The sequence below is a fragment of the Diabrotica undecimpunctata genome, chromosome 4 (genome assembly GCF_040954645.1).
Source record: "Diabrotica undecimpunctata isolate CICGRU chromosome 4, icDiaUnde3, whole genome shotgun sequence".
Classification (NCBI taxonomy): domain Eukaryota; kingdom Metazoa; phylum Arthropoda; class Insecta; order Coleoptera; family Chrysomelidae; genus Diabrotica; species Diabrotica undecimpunctata.
In genome coordinates this window covers 124,325,575-124,352,415 of record NC_092806.1, presented here as the reverse complement: position 1 = coordinate 124,352,415, position 26,841 = coordinate 124,325,575, and the positions used below count along the sequence as shown (strand labels likewise).

At 32.4% G+C, this 26,841-nt stretch overlaps 1 protein-coding gene across 3 annotated transcripts in view; it reads left to right on the top strand.

Moving 5' to 3' along the window:
- LOC140439959 (tolloid-like protein 1) overlaps nt 1-26,841 on the top strand; it is a 740,970-nt gene that overhangs the window by 639,015 nt on the left and 75,114 nt on the right. For all 3 annotated transcript variants that reach the window (XM_072530156.1, XM_072530155.1, XM_072530154.1), the window contains one exon: nt 18,510-18,721. In XM_072530156.1, the coding sequence (XP_072386257.1) occupies nt 18,510-18,721 (212 nt within the window). The remainder of the gene's footprint in view (nt 1-18,509; nt 18,722-26,841) is intronic.

Genomic DNA, 26,841 nt, shown 5'->3' with positions numbered 1-26,841 from the left:
ACGTTATGCCTGAAGATTTTTTATTAACATTGCTTCTGCTACTGCAACTACGTTGAGAACAAGAAACCATTATTATGCACTATCACAATATATTATTATTACAGTTTCTATAAAAGTATTATAAAACTAAAAATATTCGAAAAACAAAAAACGTAAACAAACATATACGATCTGTCAAAAGTGTCAAAACAATCTTAACAATATGGCCGAAGTGAGGTCGTTTTTAGTCACGTGATGCCCTCTCCATAGATTCTAACTCGATGGCCTTTGTAGACCGTAGACACCTGACAACAATTATTAGTTTACGAACAGGACATTGTTTGGCGCCAGATCATCTATTTAAAATTAAATGTATTGATTCCCCTTTTTGTGAGAGTGGGCAAATAGGAAGTATAATACACATTTTGCTAGAGTGTCCTATCAATAAGACACCACTATTTGATTTATATCAAAAACTTATTAAAGATGGATGCCCAACGCCCATTTCAGTACAAAATATTTTTCACAATATCAATGCTAAAACCTTGAAAACGATTGGTAAGTTTATCAGTATTTTCCAAATTAAAATGTAAATAAAATATAAATGAATACCCAACCTAACCTATCCTTTAACCACTGATGTCCTGTCCAAGATGACAAATTCCAGATATACCTTACATAACTTAATAGATGGAACAAGAAAAATCTATATCATTAGTGACATATAGAATTATTTTAGAATATCCACTATAAATTGTCCAAAATACTTGAAGGGAATATGGTTATTTCCAGAATCTCTGTGAGGAGAATTCCCTTCTATAATTGAAATGAAAATATATACATGAGCTAGCCACGCACCAAAGAGGTGGAGGCCATAAAACGAAAGAAGAAGAAGAACAATATAATTTTCATTACAATCAATTGTGGCTTAACCCCATATAAACATAATATTAAAAAAAGCATATTTTTATAACATCTAATATTTCACGCTTTAATATTAAATTAGTTCCAAACTTATGCAAATGCCTTCATGCAAATATCATTAAAACTACTAATACAAATAGGCTGGAATAATAAATTATACAAATTTGGTAAAAGGAGCGAACCGCATATCCTTTGACTAAGTACCGACATCAAAGTTAATAACTTCGTCGTCACGCGACTTGATATTTGCATAAAGTGACATAAAGTAAAGTAATAAATGAACAGCGTCATAACTTTCAAAATTAAACTAAAACTACATCCATTTAAGTTTAATGTAAACAATAATCGAAATCCTGTATTTGTTTAATTAGTACAGTAAGAACTCTACGATTATGTGGTTTTCAAACAGTTAAAGTTTTCAAACAGTAACAGCGACAATTCTGTGTAGTAAAGTCAAACTGCAGTTTACACGGTGAAGTCATTGATATAGTAGAAAAGAATTTCAGTCGAAATTCACGTTCATCAGCAGAATACTGTTTAGTCAAAACAAAAGACATTCAGTGGTAATGAATATAGATAGATGACCACTTCTTCTTTTTTGAGTTTGTATTTTTAGATATATTGTATGTTTGTAAAGAAGTGGTCAAACGTAAATATACCAAATATCTACCAAAGACGACTACCAAAAGGTCACTACACAGTCTCTTCATTATTAATGAACGTATAGTTACATACGAGATGTCATGGAGCACTATGGATAAAAATAGTTTAACTAAAAGACAAATTTTGATTTATTGACTTAAAAGGCCTCTAGCTGAATACAAAAAAAACTAATCGAATCGTAACATGCGACATAGCCAATGTAAGGGGAGGAAATAACGAGTAGTAAGAAAGAACAAATAACACGATCACTAAAAGGGCACTACACAGTATCTTCATTACTAATGAACCTATAGCGAGATACGAGATATCTATGGATAAAAATAGATTTGTAATAAGACAAATTTTAATTTTTTGAGGCAAAGTATAAAATAAACAACTAATTGAGAATCTTAACACGCGACATAGCAAATACAACGGGAGGATATAACGAATATATTCAGATAGAAAAAACAAACAGAGACTACCAAGAGAGCACTACACATCATACTCAACCGAAACGGTTAAACCGATTTTTGTGAAATTTTGTAAGTGTATTTGGAAGGTTTGACAGTAATTTGTAATTCATTCTTTATACTCCTAGGTAAAAAGAGTGGTTCACCCCAAACATTTTTTTTTTTTTGGACGACATTTTTTGTTTTTATTTTTATGTGATGTGGCATTAAAAGATACATTCAACTCTTAATTTTAACGCTTGTATCACCAACCCTTATTTGTTAATTGCCATATTAGTTACAAAGTTAGATACCTTACTTCTTCTAAACGTCTAAACGGATTTTTATAAAATTTTATATATTTATTCGGTAGTTCTAAAAATAGATTGAAATCTATTTATACCACTAAGTGATAAGTGATACCAAACATTGTTTTTTTATTATTTTAGAGAAAATTTTTTATTTTTATTTTTTTCTAATGTGGTTTTAAAAAATACATATAGCCCCTTAATTTTCACTCTTCTATCACCAATATCTATTTTTTAAAAGCCCAGTTAGTGTCACAGACTTAGTTGCCATACTCATAGGAAACAGTTTGATCGATTTTTATTAAATTTTATAGGTATATTCGCTAAGTCTGAGAATAGGTATGTCTGATAATATAATTTTCATACACCTACGTGATAAGGGTGTTTCACCTCAAACATTTTTTAAGTTTTTTGGATAAAATTTTTCATTTTTATTTGTTTATGATGTGACCTTAAACAATACATACAACTCTTAATTTTCGTTCCTCGATCAGCAACCCTTATTTTTTAATAGTCACATAGATAGTTGCTATACTCTACACTACTGGACCGATTTTTATAAAATTTTATATGTATATTCGGTAGGTTTACGACTGGATCATAATTTATTTTTCATATCCCTTAGTAATAAGGGTGGTACACCCAGAACATTTTTTAAAATGTTTTGGATACTATTTTTTCTTTTTTTATTTTTTTTTCTGGTGGCCTTAAACAATCCATACAACTCTGATTTTTCATCCTTCTATCACCGATCCCCTCTGTGCTTTCGGTCATGACTTAAGGCGCCAAAACACTTTCCATAATACAGGCTACAGCAACCAAACTCGGAGTAGCCCAAAGAAGAAGAATGGAACGCTCTCTACTTGGACTGACTGATACAAGGTTAGAAACGAAGAAATAAGAAGGACAGGCCTTACAGATGTCATAGAGCGCATAGCATGGGTGAAGTGAAACAGGGCAGGCCATGTGGCCAGAAGGAATGACTGGCGGTGGTCCTAAAAAATTACAGCAAACAGAAGAAGCCGAGGTAGACCACCTATACGATGAACACACGACGTCAAAAGAATAGTTGGAAATTGGCTGCAGGAAGCTCAAGACCGATAGAACTGGCATAAATTGGGGAAGGCCTATGTTCAATTTTAGACACAGAAGGCTGGATGATGATGATGATCACTAGCCCTCATTTTTTAATAGCCATATTAGTGTCACAGAGTTAGTTGCTTGACCGAAACAGCTTGACTAATTTTATAAAATTTTATATTCGGTAGGTCTGAAAATCAGTCTTAATATATTTTTCATTTTCCTAAATAATAATGGTGATCCACCCCAAAGAAATTCTTTTTTTGACAAAATTTTTAACTTTTGTTTTTTTATAATGTGGCATTAAACCATCGAGTTAGAATCTATGGAGAGGGCATCACGTGACTAAAAACGACCTCACTTCGGCCATATTGTTTTGACACTTTTGACAGATCGTATATGTTTATTAGCGTTTGTTGTTTTTCGAATATTTTTAGTTTTATAATACTTTTATAGAAACTGTAATAATATATTGTGATAGTGCATTATAATGGTTTCTTGTTCTCAACGTAGTTGCAGTGGCAGAAGCAATGTTAATAAAAAACCTTCAGGAATAACGTTCTACAGGTTAGTATACAAATATGTAAACAAAGTAATGGCCCGTACTTCAGAGAATAAATTAATAGTATTTGACTGTATTAATTTATCTTTATGTATAATATATCGTGTTTTTAGTGTTTACCGCGGGATAAATAAATCATAGTTTATTAAAAATATATTGCACTTTGTAGATTATGATTAAATCTTCTGAATAACTAGTCATATTTTTATAGTAGTTTTAATATTATTGAGTCCGGCCATGATCCCACCGCCATATTGGCATCACCGTTAGCCACGCCTACCTACGCCGTTTTTAATATACACGTTAATATGCTCATAACTTCTCCATAGATTCTAACTCGATGCATTAAAATATACTTGTAATTCTCACTATTCTATCACCAATCCCTATGTTTAAGTATCCATATTAGTAATTTACTTACACTGAGTGCAAAATTAACCGGACACTCATGATTTTTCTTAAAAACTGGCGTTTAAAAGAATTTAAGATGTTTTTAATTAAGTATTTAATAAAAGCCAAAATTCAAAAGTCAAATTTATTACAACTCAAGAATGTTACACAGAAAAAACAATAAACAATTCAAAAAATTTGAAAATCTGCAAAGAAACAAAAATTGTTTTTTATTTTAATATAAACAATTTTTATGAAAAACGTAATTTAGTAGAGTGTATTACCTCAACGAGCCCTAATTACGGTCCTCATTCGATCAGGCATACGTCGGATTAAGGTAGCAAAGTCTGCTTGAGGGATTTGCTCCCATTCGTCACGAACTCCTTGCTCCAAATCATTCATGGTTTCAAACTCACCATGGTTACGTCGAATACGGTGTCCCAGAATATTTCATGTATGCTCTGTTGGATTTAAGTCTGCACTCCTTGGCGGCCATGGTAATAAACGAATCCCAACTTCATCCAAGTAATCCTGTGTTAATCTTGTTATTCTCCAATAAATGGGGCAAATGGTACTACATGATTTTCCAAACATTGCTAAATATACCGTTGAGCGTTCAAACTGCCCTCTTGAATTGTAACAAGTTCTGTGGCAGCCTCTAGGGAAATGCCTGCCGACACTATTATAGGTACCATCTTCACCAAATTGAACTCTGGGAGTAAAACAACATTGCTGATAAAGTTCACCAGCTCTTTTCCTATGCTGCCTATCCGATGAGTATCTGTTAAATCTTGATTCATTCGTGAAAAGCACAGCACTCCAATCGTCAACACCCCAATTAAAATGTTCGCGAGCGAAGTGTAAACGTCTCCGCCTCCGATGGTCTGCTGTTAATAGAGGTCCCGTGACAAGTATTCTGGACCTTAATCAATAATTATTTAAGCATCTTCGAACGGTATAAACGGAAACTGTGTTTCAATAGACATCAATTAATCGTTGAACAAGTACTGGTGCTGATAATGCACGATCGCGTAATGATTTTAAGCTAAGAAAGCGATCTTCAACTTGACTTGGTTCTTCGTCTACCTTAACCTGGCCTCCTGGTATATTGTCCTGTTTCCCGAAATCTTTGTATTGCATCAAACATTTTACTTCGAGAAATTCCTAAAGCATTTGCGATGTAACTAATGCTCCGCCCATCATCCTGTAAAGCATCAGCTTGTGCTACTTCTTCTGGTGTCATATTTTTTTTAATTTAAACAGGAGACAATACAAAAACCTATAGCCGAACTTATAATCAGGTAGAGTACCAGAATAAACTTAAATTAATACTAAGCCACTATTCCACATGAATAGCAAAACGTATGTGTAAAAGTGTTGTTGTTCGCAAAAAACATCTAAACAGGTCCAAACAAGAAAAAAACTTGTCGATAATAAGGCATAAAACACAATTTCAAACAAAAATTTAACAAGTTTGGATGTAAACACCAACAAAAAACAAAAAAAAACTAAGTGTCCGGTTAATTTTGCGCCCCAGTGTATTTTAACTCTGTTCAATAACTGATCACTACATCAGTTAGACCCGCCAAGTATCCCCCAGTGTCACTTCTTACCCAGTAAATAACATGGAGTAGTGATAAGAACAAAGCCTCTCTCCTGTCTTTCTCTCACAATAAGCCTTCTACCACTCCGAAAACTGAAACACATTTTTTGGCCATTATTATTGTTTATGCATCGAGCGTAACAATTATAATTTTACCTTCTCAGTGTAATTCTCAAGTAAATTTATTATTAACTTATTGCACCGAGCTTATTTAGCATGTTTTTCCGGACATACCTCAACAATTTAAAAACTATAAGTGGACGAGCAATGTTGGTGACAAAAAATACAGATGTCGATGATCTAAATACGACCAGTCTGAATTTTCTTTCAGAAAAGCTGTTTTCGTTCAAATAAGTTGACACAATTATAAATCAGGATGACGTAGTCAACTATCCCACAAAGTTTTTAAATTCATTGGAATTGTCTTCACTCCCACCTTACAATTTACAACTAAAAGTAGAATCAGTTGTCAATATGCTGTGTAACATTAATTAATCTCGACTGTGTAATAGAAATTTTTATTAGTCAAATAAAAAATAAGAATATTATATCTGTTAGTGTGGGGTCATCTTGCTTTTACCCAGAAGTGTCAAGTGATGTACGAAATGTTTTCCTTTCATAGAATCGTTTGGTTATTTTAAAAAATAAATACAAATCGTTCAAGAGATGTTAACCAACTACTTATTTCGCGGTTTAAAAATACATTATATAATCGAATTCCTCCCTTTTTTGTTTTAGTTCTTTTGAGCCTTCCCTAAGCATTTAAAATGGAACCTACATTGTTTTGAATAATTTATATGCCTTTGCATATTTTATCATTGTTAAGATCTTATCATCTCGGCCTTTCACTGTATCCATTCAACTGCGTTTGTTTGAATTCTACAAAGGGAACACTGAAATTTTACACTACCGTGAGTTCTGAAATTGGATGTTTCCAAAGAATCCCCCTATCTATTTGACACTCTAAAGCAATGGGGTATTGAATATACATTTATCAGGAGATAATGATGTTTACATTTTGTATGTTGGAATTCACAATTTCATCTCTTCTATGTAACAAATAAAAACAAGACCTTTCTTAAGATTTATATTATAAATAAATTAAAATTCAAATCAAGATATTTTTTATAAATTCATATATTTTGACGTGATTTTAGAGGATTCTCAAATATATTTGACAATAAGTCACAAAATTAGTATTAAGCATCAAAACTTTTAATCAACACACTAATGATAATTACTTAAATCTACTTCTGAAAGATGAGTACATATTTGTACCTCTTGTACCCCTTATGACAACAAGATACTTGAAAGGAAAATAAAATTATTTTACCAGTGAATGAATAAAATACTAAGGTCTAAACTACCGATAAATAAATTAGGAAGCTTACAGATAAAAACTTTAATTCAGAAAAAAAAAGTAACTATTAATAAATAAACATCTAAACAAAAAAATTAAAAATATTAAGCAAACACCAATCAGTAAATTGCGATATGCAAATAACGCTGCTAAATATACTCCTTGAAATCTATTTCTTATTTTAAATGTCCATTAACTTAAGTATCTTTATAAAAAACATTAAAAAACATGACGGAATTTTTGGCCAATAATACCAGAGAAAAGGGTAAGTAAAAAAACATCAAAAAAGAAAATATCTTGGCCGCATGTCTTGAAACAAGAGTTCAGAATAACGATGAGATTAGTGCATTGCCAAAAATTTAACCTATACGAGTAACATGACAAATTTTTATTTACTTCTAATAAAGTAAGTCCCGGTAGTTGTCAGAGATTGATGCTCTGCATATGTCGCTCTGATGAGACCTAATAAGGTTAAAATACGTATAAGCGGATGGTAGATGCCCTACATTGAAATTAAATCTAAAACCATCATCATCATAAGTAGCTCGACAATTTCTTGTGGATCTTGGCCTGCTCACAAAGAAGTCGTTACTCCTGTCGATTCCTGTCAATTTCCCTCCATCTTCTAATCCTTAGAGTATGTAGGTCTTCTTCCACATCATCAATCCATCTCATTCGGGGTCGTCCTCTGTTTCTTGTGCCCTCTGGTTTTTAAAATGTTAATCTCTTCAGTGGGAACAGATGAAATATGTGACCTAGTCTTGGAAGACGACAAAATCAAAGGCGTGCAATCCTGCAAATATTTGGGGGTCATTTTCAACAAGAAGGGAAATAGCGCAGATGAAATCAGGGAAAGAATAAACAAGGGCAGAGCAGCGACCCGTGCCTTAAACTCTCTTCTCTGGCAAAAAACAATTCGACGAGAAACCAAAAAACACATTTACGGTAGTATAGTCCAAAGTATTACACTTTACGGTTCGGAAGTATGGGACGTCACCAAAGCTAATAGAAACAAACTTTTGACGACAGAAATGGATTATCTGAGACGAAGCTGCGGTAGATCGAAACTGGAGAGAGTTAGAAACGAACAAATAAGAAACGAAATGAAAATGGAGAGAAATATCAATGATGATATAGAAAGAAAACAATTAATCTGGTTCGGACATGTTAAAAGAATGCCAGAGTACAGATGGCCTAGGAGAGTACTGGAATGGATCCCTCCTGAAAGAAGAAAGAGAGGACGACCACGGAGAAGTTGGCGCAACGATATTGATGAAGCAATGGCGGCAAGAGACTTAGAAGAGGCAACTGCATATGACAGAAAAAGATGGAAATTGAGGGGCGGAGAAGCGGCGACAGCCGTAATAAATCCGTTATTATATATATATATATATATATATATATATATATATATATATATATATATATATATATATATATATATATATATATATATATATATATATATATATATAATCTCTTCGTGTATTCGTGATACGACATCCTAGCAATGTGTCCAGCCCATCTAAGTCTCTGCACTTTAACGAATTTTACAATATCTGGATCGGTATATAATTGATATAGTTCAAAGTTGTATCTTCGACGCCATAGCCCATTTTCATTTACGGCCCCAAAAATCTTTCTAAGAATTTTTCTCTCAAAAATACCAAAAAGTTTTTTATCATTTTGAGATAAGATCTACGTTTCTGCCCCATATATCAAAACCTAAATTTAGCGCCTATTGGCGCCTAAATAAAGCTAACTGGCCAGAGTATTCAAAAGCTGTTGACACTCTCTTGCTCGCTCATGATCATCTAATAATCAATGATGTAGACTATTTGTTAACTTCAATAAAAGACACTATTCTTTCAGCTGCTAAGACTTACATTGGCAAAACATCATTCTCTCCAAATCATAAAGCAGTTCCTTGGTGGAACTCTTCTTGTGACGAGGCGATTCGTCTATCCAAAAAAAGCTTTAAATAAGTACCAAAAAGAAAATAGAAGCCTTAAAAACCTAATAAATTACAAAAAATTCAAAGCCAAAGCCAAACACTTAGTTAAAAAAGAGTAAAAAATCCTAACCAACTTTGGAAAAATACGACAAATTTAAGGTCACAAAACTAATAATAAAATTACTCGTTTAATTTCGTACTTGTTCCTAACGCTTTTACCAAACATTTCGAAGAAAAGTTCAGGAATAAAACCAATAATATTACTTTATCTCATCATGACTTATATTCACACAGAAATTGTCTGATATCATCTGAATATATTAGATCCCTTAATTCTCCTTTCACTATCCATGAGCTAATATCTGCCTTAGCTAATAGTAGAAACACTGCAGCTGGTCCTGATGATATTCCTTATGCATTCCTAAAGCATTTGTCTAATTATAGTCTTAATAAACTCCTTAACTTATACAATATAATCTGGAGTTCCCATATATTTCCATCTTAGTGGAGCAAATCTAGTGTTGTACCAATACTTAAGCCAAACCAGCCAACTATCTTTCCACAATCTTACAGGCCCATCTCTCTCACATGCACTATGTGTAAGCTAATGGAAAAAATGATCAACAAACTTCTTTTGTGGTATTTTGAAAAACACAAGATTATTCCAAAGAAACAATCTGGCTGGATGAATATGTCTAAAACAGAATATATGCGAATAGGCAGTGAAGACGAAGACCCGGATTTGGAAATTAGACAAATGAAAAGGTGCTACGAATACAAATATTTGGGAAGTATTATCTGCAGTAAAGGAACAACGGAACGAGATATAGACTATAGAGTGCAACAAGGCAGGAAGAGTGTTCAAATTCTGAATTCGATACTTTGGTCCAACAAAGCTACTATGAAAACTAAAATGACTATCTACAAAGTAATTGTAGAGCCAATTCTTACATATGGAGCAGAATGTTGGCAAATGACAGCAAAAGGAAAGAAAAAAGTTGACACGGTTGAAATGGACTACCTAAGAAGAGCTTGCCGTATATCAAGAGTAGAACGTATACCTAATTCTGAAATTAGAAGAAAAACAGATAGAGTACATACAACTTCTGAAAGAATAGAAACTAGACAGTTAATATGGTATGGACACTTACAGAGGATGGACGACAACAGATGGCCAAAAAGAGCTATGAAATACAATCCAAGTAATAGAAGGAAACGAGGAAGACCAGCCAAGTCTTGGATACAAGGTGTTATGGAAACCATGAAAGACAGAGCCATTGATGAAGACACCTGGAGAGATAGAAAAAGATGGCGATCGAAATGCGGGAAGCGGCAGAAGCTGTAGGATCCCCGCTTATATATATATACAATCTGGCTACCAAAAACAGCGCTCCACAAGAGATAATCTGGTAATACTCCAAACCCATATCTAGAACGCAATAAATTGCAAGCAAGATTTGATAGCAACTATCTTTGATATTAAAGGCGCATTTGATACCATCTCTAGAAATGCAATCCTAGACAAATTTTTTGAATGTAACCTTACTGGCAACATATAAGCATTTATCAAAAACTTCCTAATATCTAGATCGATCAGGGTTGATGTCAATAACTTTCTATCTTCTTCACACATCCAACATGATGGAGTTCCTCAAGGTTCAGTTTTAAGCACATCCTTATTCATTCTTTCGATTAGCAAGTTAAGTGAAAATATAGCTTCACCAATAAAATGCGTATTATATGCCGATGACCTAATAATGTACTGTCATGGTAAATCTAACGCAACTACTAGTAAAATTCTACAATTAGGAGTAAATGACTTACAAAACAAAGTAGCTTCTCTAGGACTTACCCTCTCCCACTCTAAATTCAAAGTTATTAAATGTAGCAGAAGAATTAGTTCTTTTGATCATGAAATCACTATCAACAACTTCAATTTACCGGTTGTTGATAATTGCAAAATATTAGGGCTGATATTTGATTTAAGATTAACCTGGAAACAACACATACAGGAACTTAAAGGAGTTCGCCTAAAAAGGTTAAATATAATCAATACACTCTCACATTATCATTGGGGCGCGGAAGAAATTACGTTACTGAAAGTTTACAGATCACTTATCCGCTCCAAGCTCGACTATGGATGTTTCGTCTATATGTCTGGCACTAAATCAATCTTAAATTCACTAAATACAGTACACAACACAGCTATTCTTCTATGTCTTGGAGCATTTCGTTTTAGTCCGGCAGAAAGTCTTTACTGTGACGCTAATGAACCTCCGCTATGGCTTAGACGAGAAAACCTTCTTCTCTCCTATGCTGCTGCAATTTCTTCCAATCCGTCCAATCCAGTATATCATTTAATTACATCATCACACCATCCCCATAACAACCCTTGTGACTTAATTATACATCCTGTACCTAGTCTTCTACAATCATTACTAAAAGATATAAATTTGTCTGAAACCAGAACTCTACCATTCTCCAATAATCCCTATTGGACCAACATACTCCCACATCATGATTTTTCCCTCGCCAAGTTTAATAAGGAAGATACTAGTATTAGTTTATTAAGAATTCTCTTTCTAGTACTTATAAACAAAAATAAATATAACATAGTTCTGTAACAGTAAAACACTGAAAACTTTGTTTTCAAAACTTCCACAAAATTTATTTTAAATTCTTATCACTACAGCTGTTTCGGCTAATTGCCTTACTTGAGAAAGTATCACATTTTTTTAACACTACATATATAAGTAATAAAAGTTTCTGATGGTAGATGGTATAGATCCGTATATTATAACTATTTGTATGCGAGAATAAAACTTTAAAAATGCTTTTACTATTTTTCTTATAATGTCATCATATTTTCTCAAGTTTTTCTCAAGTTGTTAAATGTTACTTTTTGTTCAAATGAACTACCACTGTAGTAGAGATGAAGTTGTTTAAAACATTTTGTATAAGGTTATAATGTAATTGATTGTATGGGAAAATGAAACGGTTGCTTCTACCATTCTTTTTATAATTTCTTCATGTTTTGTCACCTATAAGACCTTCCTAGGACTTCAAATAAATATTTTAAAATCAAGATAAGTCAAATCGATTCAGTCGTTCTGGATTTAATACCAAAAAAAGGTAATAAAAACATAAAATGACGTTTGGTGAAGGTCCTTTTATGATATTGTATATGTAGTTACAAAATATCATAAAATGACGTTTAACAAACGGATCAAATGAACTAACACTATAGAGGTAAAGTCGAATAAAACATTTTGAATTTACAATTAAAAAAAAATACGGGTCATTTATCGAGATAAAAAATATCCTATCTCCTAAGTTGGACTAACAAATACACTTTCACACAATTTTATTGCAATCGGTTTGTGAATATTAGCTTGGACAAACACCGAGACACGAGATTTTATATACCTAGTACAATGCGGTCCATATGTATAGAATTATATATATATATATATATATATATATATATATATATATATATATATATATATATATATATATATATATATGTATATATATATATATATATATATATATATATATATATATATATATATATATATATGGAATTCATTTTTAGCGTTATTATGTACTCTGTGAAAAAAACCTGAAACAGGTCGATTTATATTCTTAAATTGACAATTTACAGTATGAAAATATTATCCCCCTCCAGCAGCCCTTTTGAATTATACGCACCGCTCGAAAATTTCAAATAACAAAGGGGGTCGTGTGGCACCTTGTTAGAAAGGGATTTTAGTTCTCTGTTCAGCAAGACCACCATTATTCACTTCTTGACAATAACTGAGGCGATTTTGAAATTCTCGTACAACATTTTGTACGAACTCAGGGTTTATTTTGTTAATTTCTTCCGTTATCCTAACTTTTAAATCAGCAATATTGCCTGGTCTATTAAAATATACTTTAGACATAATCAGGTATTTTCGTATCTGTTCTGCTAAACATTGGAGAAAAAGTTTGAAGATAATAAAATATTAGTCAAAAATCCAAATTAATAATTGATATGAATCTAGTAGGCTGCTGTCGTTTAGGCATTTAAAGGTACTAAAAGACGGCAGTTGAATATTTGTGCGCGTAATAAATTTAATTATCGCTCATTTGTCCGAGACTCAATGAATAGACATTTTAATTATGATTGGCTGTGGTAATAAAACAAGAACTCAAAAAGGACGTTTGTGAAATGTTTAATAATAAATACCATGGACAACAAGTTTCGCAGTCTACAGTTAGCAAAATTGAGAAGAAGATTTGTTATACTGGACATGAAAAAAATACTGAAGAACCATGTATAAATGTTAAATTTCCTGATGTTAGATATACTTCTAGAGAGTGAGGAAAATCCCCATAAGACAACTCGAGAACTTGCCGCCGTCAATGATGTAAGTAAATTATCTATTTTGAGAGTTTTGCATAAAGAAAAATACCACCCTTACAAAGTTCAGTTGGTTCAAGAATTAAATAAAGAAGGCAAGAATTCTGTGAATTGATGATGGACAGGATGAACGCAGATTTGCAGTTCATTAACAAAATAGTTTTTTCTGATGAAGCGACGTTTCATTTAAACGGAAGGGTTAACAAGCAGAACTGTACACATTGGAGATGGGAAAATCCTCACTGGGTGTGTGAAAGTCACACACAATATCATAAAAAGTTAATGTTTGGGCAGGTATTATTAACAATAAAATTATTGGTCCTTATTTTTTTGAGAGCACAGTTGATGGTGAGGTTTATCTAGATTTTTAATTAACTTTTTAGTACCTACATTACGAAGAGTTTTTCCTGATGTTAATGATCCAAATGAGATAGATCGATACATTTACTACCAAAAAGACGGAGCTTCACCGCATTTTGCACGTATAATTAGAAATTCTTTAAACGAGATTTTTCCCAATAATTAGATTGGAAGACGTGAAACTATCGAATGGCCGGCTAGATCCCCCGATTTGACTCCTCTCAATTACTTTTAATGGGGTTATTTAAAATCTAAAGTATATTATAATATACCAAACAGTATTCCTGATTTAAAAATTAGGATAACGGAAGCAATTAACAAAATAACCAGCTAGGTCGTACAAAATGTACGAGAATTATTGTCTCGGTATTGTCAAGAAGTGAATGGTAATCATTTTAAACGTTTAATTTAATTGTAAAGTACATTGAAAATGATATTCTAAATATCATGTGACATTATTATCTTCATTCAACCTAAAGTTTTGTGATATAGACATTATCAAAATTTTACATCTTAAAAATCAATATTCTCAGTTATGATTGCACCAAACTTAAAAAACTTTATATTGCTGAACAAAAGACTAAAATCTCTTTCTAACAAGGTGCCATACGACTCCCTTTATTATTTAAAATTTTCGAGGAGGTGCTTATAATTCAAAGGGGTGCTGGAGGGGTATAATATTTTCATACTGTAAATTGTCAATTTAAGAATAGAAATCAACCTGTTTCAGGTTTTTTTCACGTAGTGCATAATAACTATGCGTAGTTATTTCACGTAGTGCATAACAACCAAAAATGAATTTATTCCATACATATGGACCGCATGGTATAAAGATTAATAGTTTATTCGGCTAAAATATGTGCGTCCTTAAATGACTTAGAACTGTTAACGTAGAATCTTTCTCGAAATATTTTTATTCCAAAAAATAATTTCGGTAATTTTGTAGTGTACTGTATATACTGAATGGGCGTTTAATATTTCTTAAATACATTGAAATCAGACTTTTAATTATTAATCATCATAATTCTCTATTGTGATTTTGAATGAAACTATCTGCATGAGTTATTTTTATAGTTATGCGTATTGGACATTTTAACTAAGTATATAGCTGCATGTTGATTGTTTGTACATATGTAGTGTATAACAGTACTTTAAACATTTATATATAGAACAATTGAATTTTTGATAATAATTCTCCTTTTCTTGACAATTGCTTACTTTTTGAGTACATTACTTTTTTTAATTTGTAAAAATTTGGAAATAATTACATATAGAGCAGTAGGGTATCAGATTGGTAAAAATTTGTAACATTTACAATAAATATGTACATCATTAAGATAAAGTTATCAAAACAACATCTGGTAAAATGTCTATATCACAATAGTGTATAAAAAAGGGTTTTATAAAACCTTTGATTCTAGACAGCTCAGAGGTTTTCAAATATAGTTTCGTTCTTCTTAAAGATTGCTAACTCAAAACCAACTAAATATTTTAATAAATATACTGTAAGTATTTTTTTTAATGCCTGCATATCACCAAGTTTATTTCTACTTTCAACGACTAGTTCTATACATATTGGTTCATAAAATTACCTCCTATATAACGCGAGTTCTCCTAAAGTCTCTATATATTGAAGTTAGGCATAAGCGTATTCATGAAGTATTTTTTATGTATCTCAGTTCTATTTAGTATGGATGTAAAAATTTCCTGCATTTCTAGGAGGACTAAAAAACACAAAAATTTCTTTTTAGAAAATCAAACACCCGCTACAATTTACTTATTCTTAAAGCTAGAATATCAAATCAAAATAAAGTAATAATAAATACTTTTTCACAGAAATGCAGTTTGTAGCTCATATAGTTCTTAGCTGTTTTCGGTCCATGGTTCTAATTATAAAATTTCAAAAAACAATTTAATTCAGTTTTAAGCTACTTAAGTCTTAAATTAAACCACATTATGATGTATAAAAACCACTAAAAAACAACATTTTATACCATCAGTTAACCCATTATGGGTCAAAGAACTTTGTGGGAAAATAGATTAGCGAAGTTGAAACACAAAAGCTAAGAAAAGTAGATAATAAATAAGCTGATCGTTGCTCAATATCATGTTGCTTAAGTCGGGAGCTTTATTTCGCCGTGTGACCTTTTTCTAATTGCCAAAGGAGCCGTTGTCTATTAACGAAATAAAGCTTTCTATTCATTGAATAAATTATAAAAATAACATTACATTGACAAATCTTATCACATAAAATGCAAGTTTCGGATGTACTTCAGAGTAAAAACTGACTAATCGAAGAAAATTTGTATTATTTTTTTTACAATTTCGGACAAAGGTAATTAAAAAAAGGGATGGTTCTGTTCCCATGAGAAAATTTTTTAATCTTAAGAAGGATTATGTGAGATTAATACTCAAGTGAAATAGTTTAAGAGAGAAACGTGCAAATATTCATGGAAACAAATGAATACTTGTATGTATTCAGTGCGATAAAAAAAATTCTAGACAGAGGGTTAATGTAAAAATATAGTTTAGTTAAAAGTTTTAAAATTAAGGAAATTGAAATACTACAAATAAAAGGAAGGGGAGAAAGAAAGAAATACTACAAAGTGTCCTATACAAGATACAGAAACTCTTGTTAACGAAGCCCATGAATAGTGTGGTATTATGGCACACATGTTACAGTTCTAATTTAGATAATATAGAACCCCTCGCACAAGCTAGCAGATGGAATCACAAAGTCAAAGGAAAATGATTACTTCTTAACGTAAATAATACATTCATAGATGGCACGGATTAACACTACTGGTTTTTTGAAAAATATTCCACTAAAATCAGAGTTTAGGAGTGAAATTGGCCAGTATTCACACAACTGATTAATATGGCATTAGTAAATTCATAGCCGTTCTAAAAATAAGTCAATAAGTCAAATATTAGATTTTAGTCGATCTGTAGCAGTTCCATTAGTACAAGAAGTATAGTAGGAAGATCAAAAACATCGACTTTTAAAGTATTTACAGATATAAAATTCGATGCGAAGAACACTTCACAACATATTGTAGAAAATGTACTGTAACATTCTCTAAAAATTGTTTTATACAATAATATAAAACATAACCTTATTTTAAATAGACTCAGACTATAGAGTTAGGGTAATTAAAAATTTTTAAAAATTTTTAATTACCCTAACTATTTTCAACTTATTAATAATTACTTACAATTATGATAACACTAACACCGATTGATCTTTTTATTGGACTGTTCTAACTTCAAAAATGTAAAGACAAAAAATATTACTCGAGTCGCCAGAGACGAAAATTCCACTGAACGTCTAAAAATTATACGAACGAGCTCTATTTTGCCGAAAATGTCAATTTTAGGTCGCTAAAAAACATGTAAAAAGTTTACCACTTTTACCGTCGGGCTTTCCTCTAAAACCCCCCAAGTATAGAGAAGAAAACCCTCTAGAATGAACCGTTTTCTAAGAAACAATGATTTAAGTAATTGGCGATTTTAAATGTCAGTTACGTGCGCGAAATCAATGCTCAATAAAATTTGTATAAGCGCGACGGTAAATATTCAATATCTACAAACAATATATAACGTTTAAAACTGCTCTTTTTTAATTACACTAGTATATTTTTTAAAATTACTTAACATCTGCTTTAAATTACATCCAAAATCCTCTTCTTGAGGAGGCATTTCCCGTGACGTGCGATCATTTGTAATGTAAAAGTTTATTCTGCGTTTTTAGTCATGTTTCAAATGCCTCATATTTGTTACCAAAATCAAAATTAAATTTTTATGTTATAGGTTTTAAAGACTGGTCTCTAACAATGAAAATTTTACTACGACCGGCCAATAAAAGTGATAAATGTTATTGACCTGAAGGGAATCGTAAAATATGGCAAAAATCGCACAAAATTTATTTATTGAACAGTTTTATAAAAATTGACTTTATTTGCAGCAAAATACAAAAAATGTATATAAAAGCCGCACACTTTACCTTTAAAATACATTTTAATTTTAGAATAATATCAATTTTTTACCGTCGAGTTGATACAAATTTTATTTAACATTGATTTCGCGCGCGGAACTGATATTCAAAATCGCCGGTCGCTTCAAGCGTTATTTATGAGAGTACGGTGCATACTACGCAAAAAGTGTCAATTAATAGTTTTGTTTAAAATTATCTTAGCTACATTTTTTATTTAAAACATTTTTTTCTACGGCGTACAGATTCTTGGTAAATCGATTTTTTTGCGTTTTTATCTTTTTTGGGGCCCTAAAATTGATATTCTCGTCAAAATTTAGCTTCGTTGTATGATTTTTAGGGGTCAGATCTCTGACGACTGGACTATATAACTATAAATAAGTAAAATTTTCTAAATAAAAAAAATGGGCGTTAATGGGTTATTGTGCCTTATGTTTTATGAACTCCCTTTTAAATTTATTGTTGTATAGTACTGATTAACATTTTTCTTTCACAGCTGCGTTCACGAATACATGGATATCTATGCAGAGGTGTTACAGCCGAATCCTGCCGAATTGGTAAACACACCCTTCGGGGGAAGATATTGCGGGGCAATACGACCTAGGACAAGAGTGTCTCTTTATAGAGCGATGGCGCTCTCTTACCATACAGATAAAAATGTTTCAACGAACGATATATTTGTAGGAAAGTACGCGTTTATTAACGACAGTAAGTATTCAATATTAATTTATTTAAATACAAAAATATTTACTTATTCTTTTTGTTATTTTTGTTTTGTTTCGTGTAAAAAGTTTTTTTTATTTAGAAAATCGCATCGACCAAATGGCCAGTAGCGAAAAATTAATGGATTGCATTAGGCACAATTACTGCATTACAATTTGGTTTATTAAATATTGTGGTACTTATTAATGTCTTTCAAGAAATTCAGAGTATTGTTAAAGTTACAGTCTGCACCTAAGGCTTTTAGAAGTGTTCCTGGTATCTTGTTGTTGCTTCGTTGTTGATTATAGAGGGGACATTCACATAGTATGTGCATTATTGTTAGTGTCGTATTACACGTTTTACATCGCGGCTGTTCGCACTTTTTAATTAAGTAATCATGCGTTAACCTAATATGTCCGAGTCTGAGGCGCGTTACTGTTATTTCTTGGCTTGTTGATGTAGGTAACACATTACATGTCTCTATGCTGGGTTAACTTGTTTTAATTTTGATTTCGATACATTCCATTTATTTTTTCACGCACTTAAGATTGATTTTTTTATATAAGCTTTTATATCCGTTTATACCGATGTGTTAACGATTTCGGAAACGTCACTCACTATCGCGTCTTTCGCACTATAGTCGGCAGTTTCGTTGCCTTTTATTCCTATATGCGATGGGATCCAGATGAAATTTATCTCATTATGATTGATATAAGCCTGAAGAAAGATCGTTTTAATTTTTTTTTAAAGCGGGTTTTTTGGATACAGTTGTCGAATGCTTTGTATATCACTAAGTGAATCTGTTAAGATAATATATTTGCAGTTTGTTGTCAGATTGATTAGTTCTATGGCGCGATAGAGAGCATAGTTCAGCTGTATAGATAGTACTAACATTAGATAGATTAAATTTAAGGACCTTCCCTGAAGTTACTACAGACGCTCTCACACCTTCGGATCATTTTGAACCATCAGTGTTTATCTGGGTATGATTTGTATAACGACTAAGGATTTTTCTAAAATGAGAAATAATTAAATCATGATTAGTGGAGTTTTTGTCAAATGACCTAAGTTCAAAGTTATATGAAAATGTATTTTGAATCCAAGGTCGATTATGGTCATATGTGTATGGAAGACATTCAGGTATGACAGTATCAAACAGATGCAAATAGTATTTTATTCTTTTATAGAAAGGTTTAACAGAACGGTGATTTGCATTAAGGTTTGGGAAATTATCAGTAAAAGTGTTGCATACGTTAGACTAAGATATCGTGTATTGTTACCAAAACTATGTTCCAGAATTTTTTTAGAATTTTTATGGTACACGGCAGTTAAAAATCGAAAAAACCGTTTTTTTGTCTATTTTTTGCCATTTGTTGAGTTACATTTTTAGTTAGAGATGCGCTACTCTTTTGAAATTTACTTAAGTAAATAGCTGACATCAGTACTTTTAATTTGAATACCGAATAAACCATTTTTAAGTATCAGAACAGGAGTTATGATGATTTAAAATACGAAAAGTTGGTTAGAATCTTCTGTTTTCCGGATATTTCGCCATTTTTTCGGCGGCTTAGGTAATATTTTTAGGTAAATTATTATTCAACTAACTTTTTTTTAAATCTGATCTTAAAACCTTAAGTTGAACCTTAAACTTGGCCCTGTGAACCACTTAAGCTAAAGCAATATGATTTTTTTTTGCATTTAAAGTATGAAATATATGTTATCGTATGTAGATTATCGTTTCCACACATGGTGCATTTTAGAAATCAATTAGAGAAAAAAAAGAGCGTGGAACTAATGGAGTGCCGAGGGAATTGAATACTTATTATAGCGTGTTATTATTAACAGGCTATGCAGTGTTAGCACAGGTAGCCAGAGAGTGTCCGTAGGAGAAAATATCTTATCTCTTGTTATATCTTGTAACCGGTAGCACATACTTTTTTTTTGTAGCATGAAGCTCACAACGACGTGATCCCATCAACGGTGTGGTTTTTGTCGGTTGGGTGGTAGCCTATTTCGTTTACTGATCGCGGATTACTTTGATTACAAGAAAATGCTGTCCTCTGTAGATCTTGGGCATGGTCCCATCAAATCAATTAAGACAATTTTAAAGGCTTTTCTACATTGGCCGGTTACATTTTTTGCTAGTTGCATCTGAGACGAGTTATATTTAAGGCATTGTCTTATAGTTTCTAGCATAGTGTGCTATTTAAACATAATCAGACCAATAGCATTTTCACGCTATTCGGTAAACAGTTCTCGCAATTCTTAACTAGCCTGCTGCTATACGGCCCTAAAAATCAAGATACGGCAATACTGTGGATGATATTATTCATCTTTGGACGGGAAATATATTTATGACGTACCTATCATGACACCGGTTACTGAGTCTGTGTCTGTCGTTGCTGGATATAGCGGCATTTTATTTTGGCTCGGGCTCCAATTTGTAACACGTAGCTCTGTTATACTCAGTAAAACGCAGTAAAACATAATAGGTTTAATTTAAATAAAAGTATATCTGAATAAATCAACTATAAACTAAAATGAGCTTGTCTATACATAAAAATAAAATATCAATCCTGGCGACGGTATCTTCGCAAACTTGGTACCTACAAGTCATTGTTGATACCTGCTAAAAATAAATACGATTAGTATTATAAAAATTGAAACTAAAATACAATACGTTAGTGTGCACACACAAGCGCCAAAGAGAAGGAATAATCACTAAATATCACACTTATTTCCGGGTTTTGGCTAATTGGCTATGCCAAAGCTATTATACAATAAAAAATCTGGGTGAGAGGTAAACGGGTCGATCAATACTCAGTCAATACCTTAGGGCCAGTGAAGTTGATTCCAGATCAATATTCAGACAGAACTCACAGAACGGTTGGTCTTTACTCAATTCCCAAAAGTCTTGTGAAGATTCCACCAGATCAGTACTTTTAGTACTTTGGTGGTTTTTCCGGGACGGTTGGTCGTTAGTTATATTATCCAAAGGGTCGGTAGAGTTCACACCGGATCAGTACTTTGTTGGCCCTCTGTTGTCTCCTGCGACGTACGTTGTTTTATACTTTTGCCGGTGATCAATCTCTATCGCGCATCAATGGAAGTGGAATGTAGCGGTGGAGGTGCGTGTGTATGTAATAGTCTGCTCATTAAAAAGCGTAAAGCAACGACATATATTATGTCCTGAGTTATGCGGATGACTTGGTGATCCTAGCCTACGGGAAATTGAATGGCAAAATCTGAAATAAAATGGAAAAGACTTTGACTGTAGTTACAAAATCAACTTTATATGTAAGGATAAACATAAATCCCTACAAGTGTTAGGTCATGAAATTTGCCAGAAGGAGGAATTTAGAAGAATTAACTAATCTAAGCCTCAACAGAATTGGGGTCAACAGATTCTTCTTCTTGTTTTAATGGCACTACAACCCTTTGTGAGTCTTGGCCTGCTTAACAATGTTATTCCATTCTGCCCTGTCGGATACTTTCCTTCGCCACTGCCTGATGTTCATGGTTTTAAGATCCCTCTCTACGTCGTCTATCCATCTTTTACAAGGCCTTTCTTTTGTTCTGTTTTCTTGGGGCTTCCATCTCTGGACTACTTTTACAGCTCTAATATCGGGCATCAACAGATCTGGGGTCAACAGATAGAACTATTATAAAACTTAATCAATGAAAGAAGTAGCTTGGAGTTTTAGATCTAATTACTGATATTCTGGTATACCTTATCTTTGAAAACGTAAGAAAATAGAAATATTGATAGTATAGAAAATTAGCAAAATAAGAACACAAGAGATAATAAAAATGTTTATGTTAACTAGATTTCGCTTAATAGTATTTTCTGTATTTGAAATGGCCAGCTGGTTCTTAAAAAAGCGGATGCGACTCTTAAGCGTATTTTGTAGAAAATTAAGCAGTGTATTTTGAAGAATAAGTACTTGTTATTTACATACTGTCACTGTCACTGCCAAATCTTAAAATTTGTCAGATAACTTATTCTATTCAACCTCAAAAAAATTCCTCCACGTGCTAGCAAAGAACTAAAAGCAAGAATTGTAACGAAATTAGAAGATGGTTGGTCACTATCTGCCGTAGGGAACCATTTTAACGTAAGCAGAACAACAGTTTTAGAAATTAATAAAAGATGGAGAAAACAAAAAACTCTCGAAAGAAAGCAAGGTTCTGAAAGACCAAAAACGGCAGCGGCCGGCCAGGTGAAGTAGGTGAAGGTGAAGTTCACCAAAAAAATATAATTAAATTGAGACAAATAAATAAAAAATGAAAGCAACATTATTATATCTAAATTCTGAAATCAATTATTTATTCTCTTTTAATTAATCTAAAAATTAAAAAAGACAACAAGCTTTATTAGCGGTACGTACTTGACGGTCAAGTCCTGACCTGTGTCACTAGCCGTCTACTGAATCTTAGGATTCAGGAATAGGTGAATATCATTTTTGAAATTGTTCACGGTTGCCATGGCAACGTGACGTTAGCCTATCCTTAGTAATAGCTGAGAAAACTGGTGAGTGCACTTTCGTCTAAAAATATATTATCCGTCTTCACCCACTGTTGGATGTGTATTTGGTATTCCTATTTTTCGTAAATTTCTCTCAGCGACAATATTTTTAAATTTAGTCTATTATATAGATATTTTTTATATAGTATAGTGTATAGTATAGTATTTATTAGTTTAGTTTAGTCACAGTATTAATTTTATTTGTTTAGTGCACTTTATTCATACATTTCTCTGTGGTTTGTTTCGGATTTCGGATATAAAGTGTTCTCGTGGATTTCGTTTGGACAAAAATAATTTTAGACAGACATGAATCCAATTAATGACTTCTTCTTCTTCTTCCAAAGCCGTCTCCATTAACGGAGGTTGGCGTCCATATTTCTAAAAGTTTCTCTGTCTTTTGCAACGTGGAATAATTCGTCTACAGTCATGTTTGTCCAGTCTCGAATATTTCGCAGCCATGATTTCCTCTTTCTTCCTATTCCCTTTTTGCCATCGACCCTGCATGATGACCTGCAGAAGGCTATATTAAATGGTGGCTAAATTAATGACTTGGTGTATAATATATTAGAGACTCCGTTGGCATTGGAAAAATAAAGATAAAAGGGATGTTCTTTTACATGGTCGACCAACCAGTATTTTAAACATCTGCGTCTGATCCAGAGTGGTCGGCTGCAATCAGCATCTGACTTAGAGTGGGCGGCTGAATCGAAACTCACCAACCCGTTTAAGCAGGCGTGGTGTTTTAATCGCCAAAAACCCTCAATAAAATGTCAAGGTTCAGAACTAAAATACCCCAGGCAAGCAGAACGAATCGTATCTAGTATAAGTGCCCTAACAAACTGTTTTCAAGTTATTAGGGCCCTAAACTCTATACATTTTTTTAACGAAATTTAATGAGATTTGAGCGCGAAGTAGGTACCAAAACTCCTTTTGGCTCTGGCAAGCTTTCCTCATCTTCACCACTTTTTTAGGCTACGAGCCGCCGCCTACCAAAAATATCTAATGCTCATGAAGATCGAAGATCACAGGATTAAAGCATCGCGACTTAGGTATCGAACTGCTTTAAAAAACAAGCTCTTACACCACAACAAAAGCAATCAAGACTTATATTTGCTTTAAATCATCAGCTACAAAATCAAGATTTTTGGAACGAGGTAATATTTACAGATGAGAAAATTTTTCAATCTTCTAAAAAGGGTAAAATTGGAGTGTATAGACCAGATAATAGTAGATTTAATCCTTTATAATATAGATATCGAGCAGCTGGTCATTTTAGCGCCAATGTATGGGGATGGATTTCATCTAGAGGAATGGGAATGGTATGGCGTATTAATGGCAGGTTTGTTGGGTAGACTTATCTGAATATTCTAGAAAACATCATGTTTCTCAGTGTACAACAGTTGTATCCCGAACATAATTTTATCATCCAATAAGATAATTGTCCTGTTCACACTGAAAATATAATAAACCCGTGGTTCCAGAATAACAACATCGAAAACTTACCATAACCCAGCTACAGTTCAGATTTAAACCCAATCGAGCATGTGTGGGAGGTTATTAGAAAACGGTTGTATCAGTGTAATTTTATACCTCAAAATGCTAAAGACCTGTGTCACGGTATACAACAGGTTTGGGAAGAGCTCCCTGAAGAAGACAATTTCATAGTTCCTTTCACGCAGATCGATCGAAGACTACAAGCTTCTATCAATGGTGATGGAGATATTCTTCTTCTTCAGGTTTCTTCTCCTATCGAAGGTTGGAAATCATCATCGCTTTTTTAATTTTATTGGCCGCGCTTCTGAATAATTCTAATGAGCTGCAACCGAACCACTCTCTTAATATTCTTAGCCAGGATATTTTGCGTCGTCCTGGGTTTCTCTTCCCTTGTATCTTCCCTTGCATAATTAACCTAAGTAATACGTACTTCTCGCCCCTCATTATATGACCAAGATATTGAATCTTTCTAATTTTAACAGTTTTTATGACTTCACATTCTTTCTTCATTTTTTGTAATATCTCTATATTAGTTACTTTTTCAGTCCATGATATTCTGTAAAGTAGAAAAAACGTAACAACGTAGAATTCTTGTGCGTATCTCTAGATTAAGGTTACAGTTGCAAAGTAAGTTCTTCAATTCTATCAACGTGTTTCTTGCCATTTCTATTCTAGATCTGATTTCTTTTATTTGGTGGAGATATTACAAAATATTGATTTTGTTTTTACATACCTAAATTTAGTATAGTTTTGGGTCTTCCAAACCCTCGCTTTCTTTAGGGAGTTTCTTGTTCCTTCCATTTTTTTATTAATAGAAAAACTGTGGTTCTGGTTATGTTAAAATGTTTTGCTGTCTCTGATAGTGCCCAGTTGTCGTTTATTGTGGTTACAATTCTTACTTTAATATATTGTTGTTAAGTCGTTTGTTTTATTCCTTAATAATAATAAAAATAATATCAACAACTCTATTTTATGTAAAAACTATCATTTATATACTATTTATAAATTGCAGGAACTCAAAATATTATTAAAATTTAGACTTTAATAATTATTACAATTTATGATTTTTTATTTGTTTATTTTATTATTTGTCTGTTAGAAAAAAAAGTATAAAAAATAATAATAAAAAAATTTAAAAAAATGTTTAAATCTTACTAAGAGTCGTATCCGTTTGTTAGGAACCATCTGGCCAATAAAGTGTAAAGATGAAGGATGAATATTATAGAAGTATTTCATTAGTTTCTTCGTTAAATGTTAATTTTTGTTAAAACTTAACATCCCTTTTCTATAAAAATGAAGTTATCGGGCTGTTGTAGTGTAAAATTGATTAAATATTCATGTCTAATTTGTGAAAGGTTTTCGAGCTATCTCACTTCCTAATTCAATTGTCAGTAACCATTTTAGAATTCTCAAACTTATTAAATTTAATATTTCGAAACATTCCAGCATTTCAATTACAATGACTTTGTCCTGACGTCGGGAGATGGAGGTTCTTTTCCGCCATCAGGGAGTTTGCATAATTAAACGGACTTCGAGCCAGTAACCCAGTGCTTCGACTAAATTTGTACAGAGAGACAAAAGACACCAAAATTGTACCAATACAATAGATATATAAACAAGTTAAAGTGTGCCTTTCCATTTGCGGTTTCAATATATTGTAATTAAACTTTTCGAAACGGATAGCTTACTACCAGTAAGACGAACACAAATCTTTTTTTTATTTACAATTTGCTTCAACCAGAAAGGGTTATTAGCATTGAACTGTATTTACATGTAATGTGAAAATGGACAAAAAGCTAATGCTAAATTTGGTTACTCAATCTTATGGCATGTAAGAAATTGAGAATTTTAGATGTATTATTTTCATACATAATATCATATAAAAATAGAGAGACAATTTTGCCCTTAATATTTTTGACTGGTATGAAAGTTTGTTGCCTTGCAATTTTCGCGAAATAAATTTTGACAGTTAAATCACAATTAAGTGATTTGGTCAAAATTTTATAAACGAAAATTGCCAAAAGGCAACAAACTTGAATAAAACCAGAAGAAAATTTTGCCGGTAAACAATTTTGTCTCGAATGATATTCGACAAGACTATTTCACC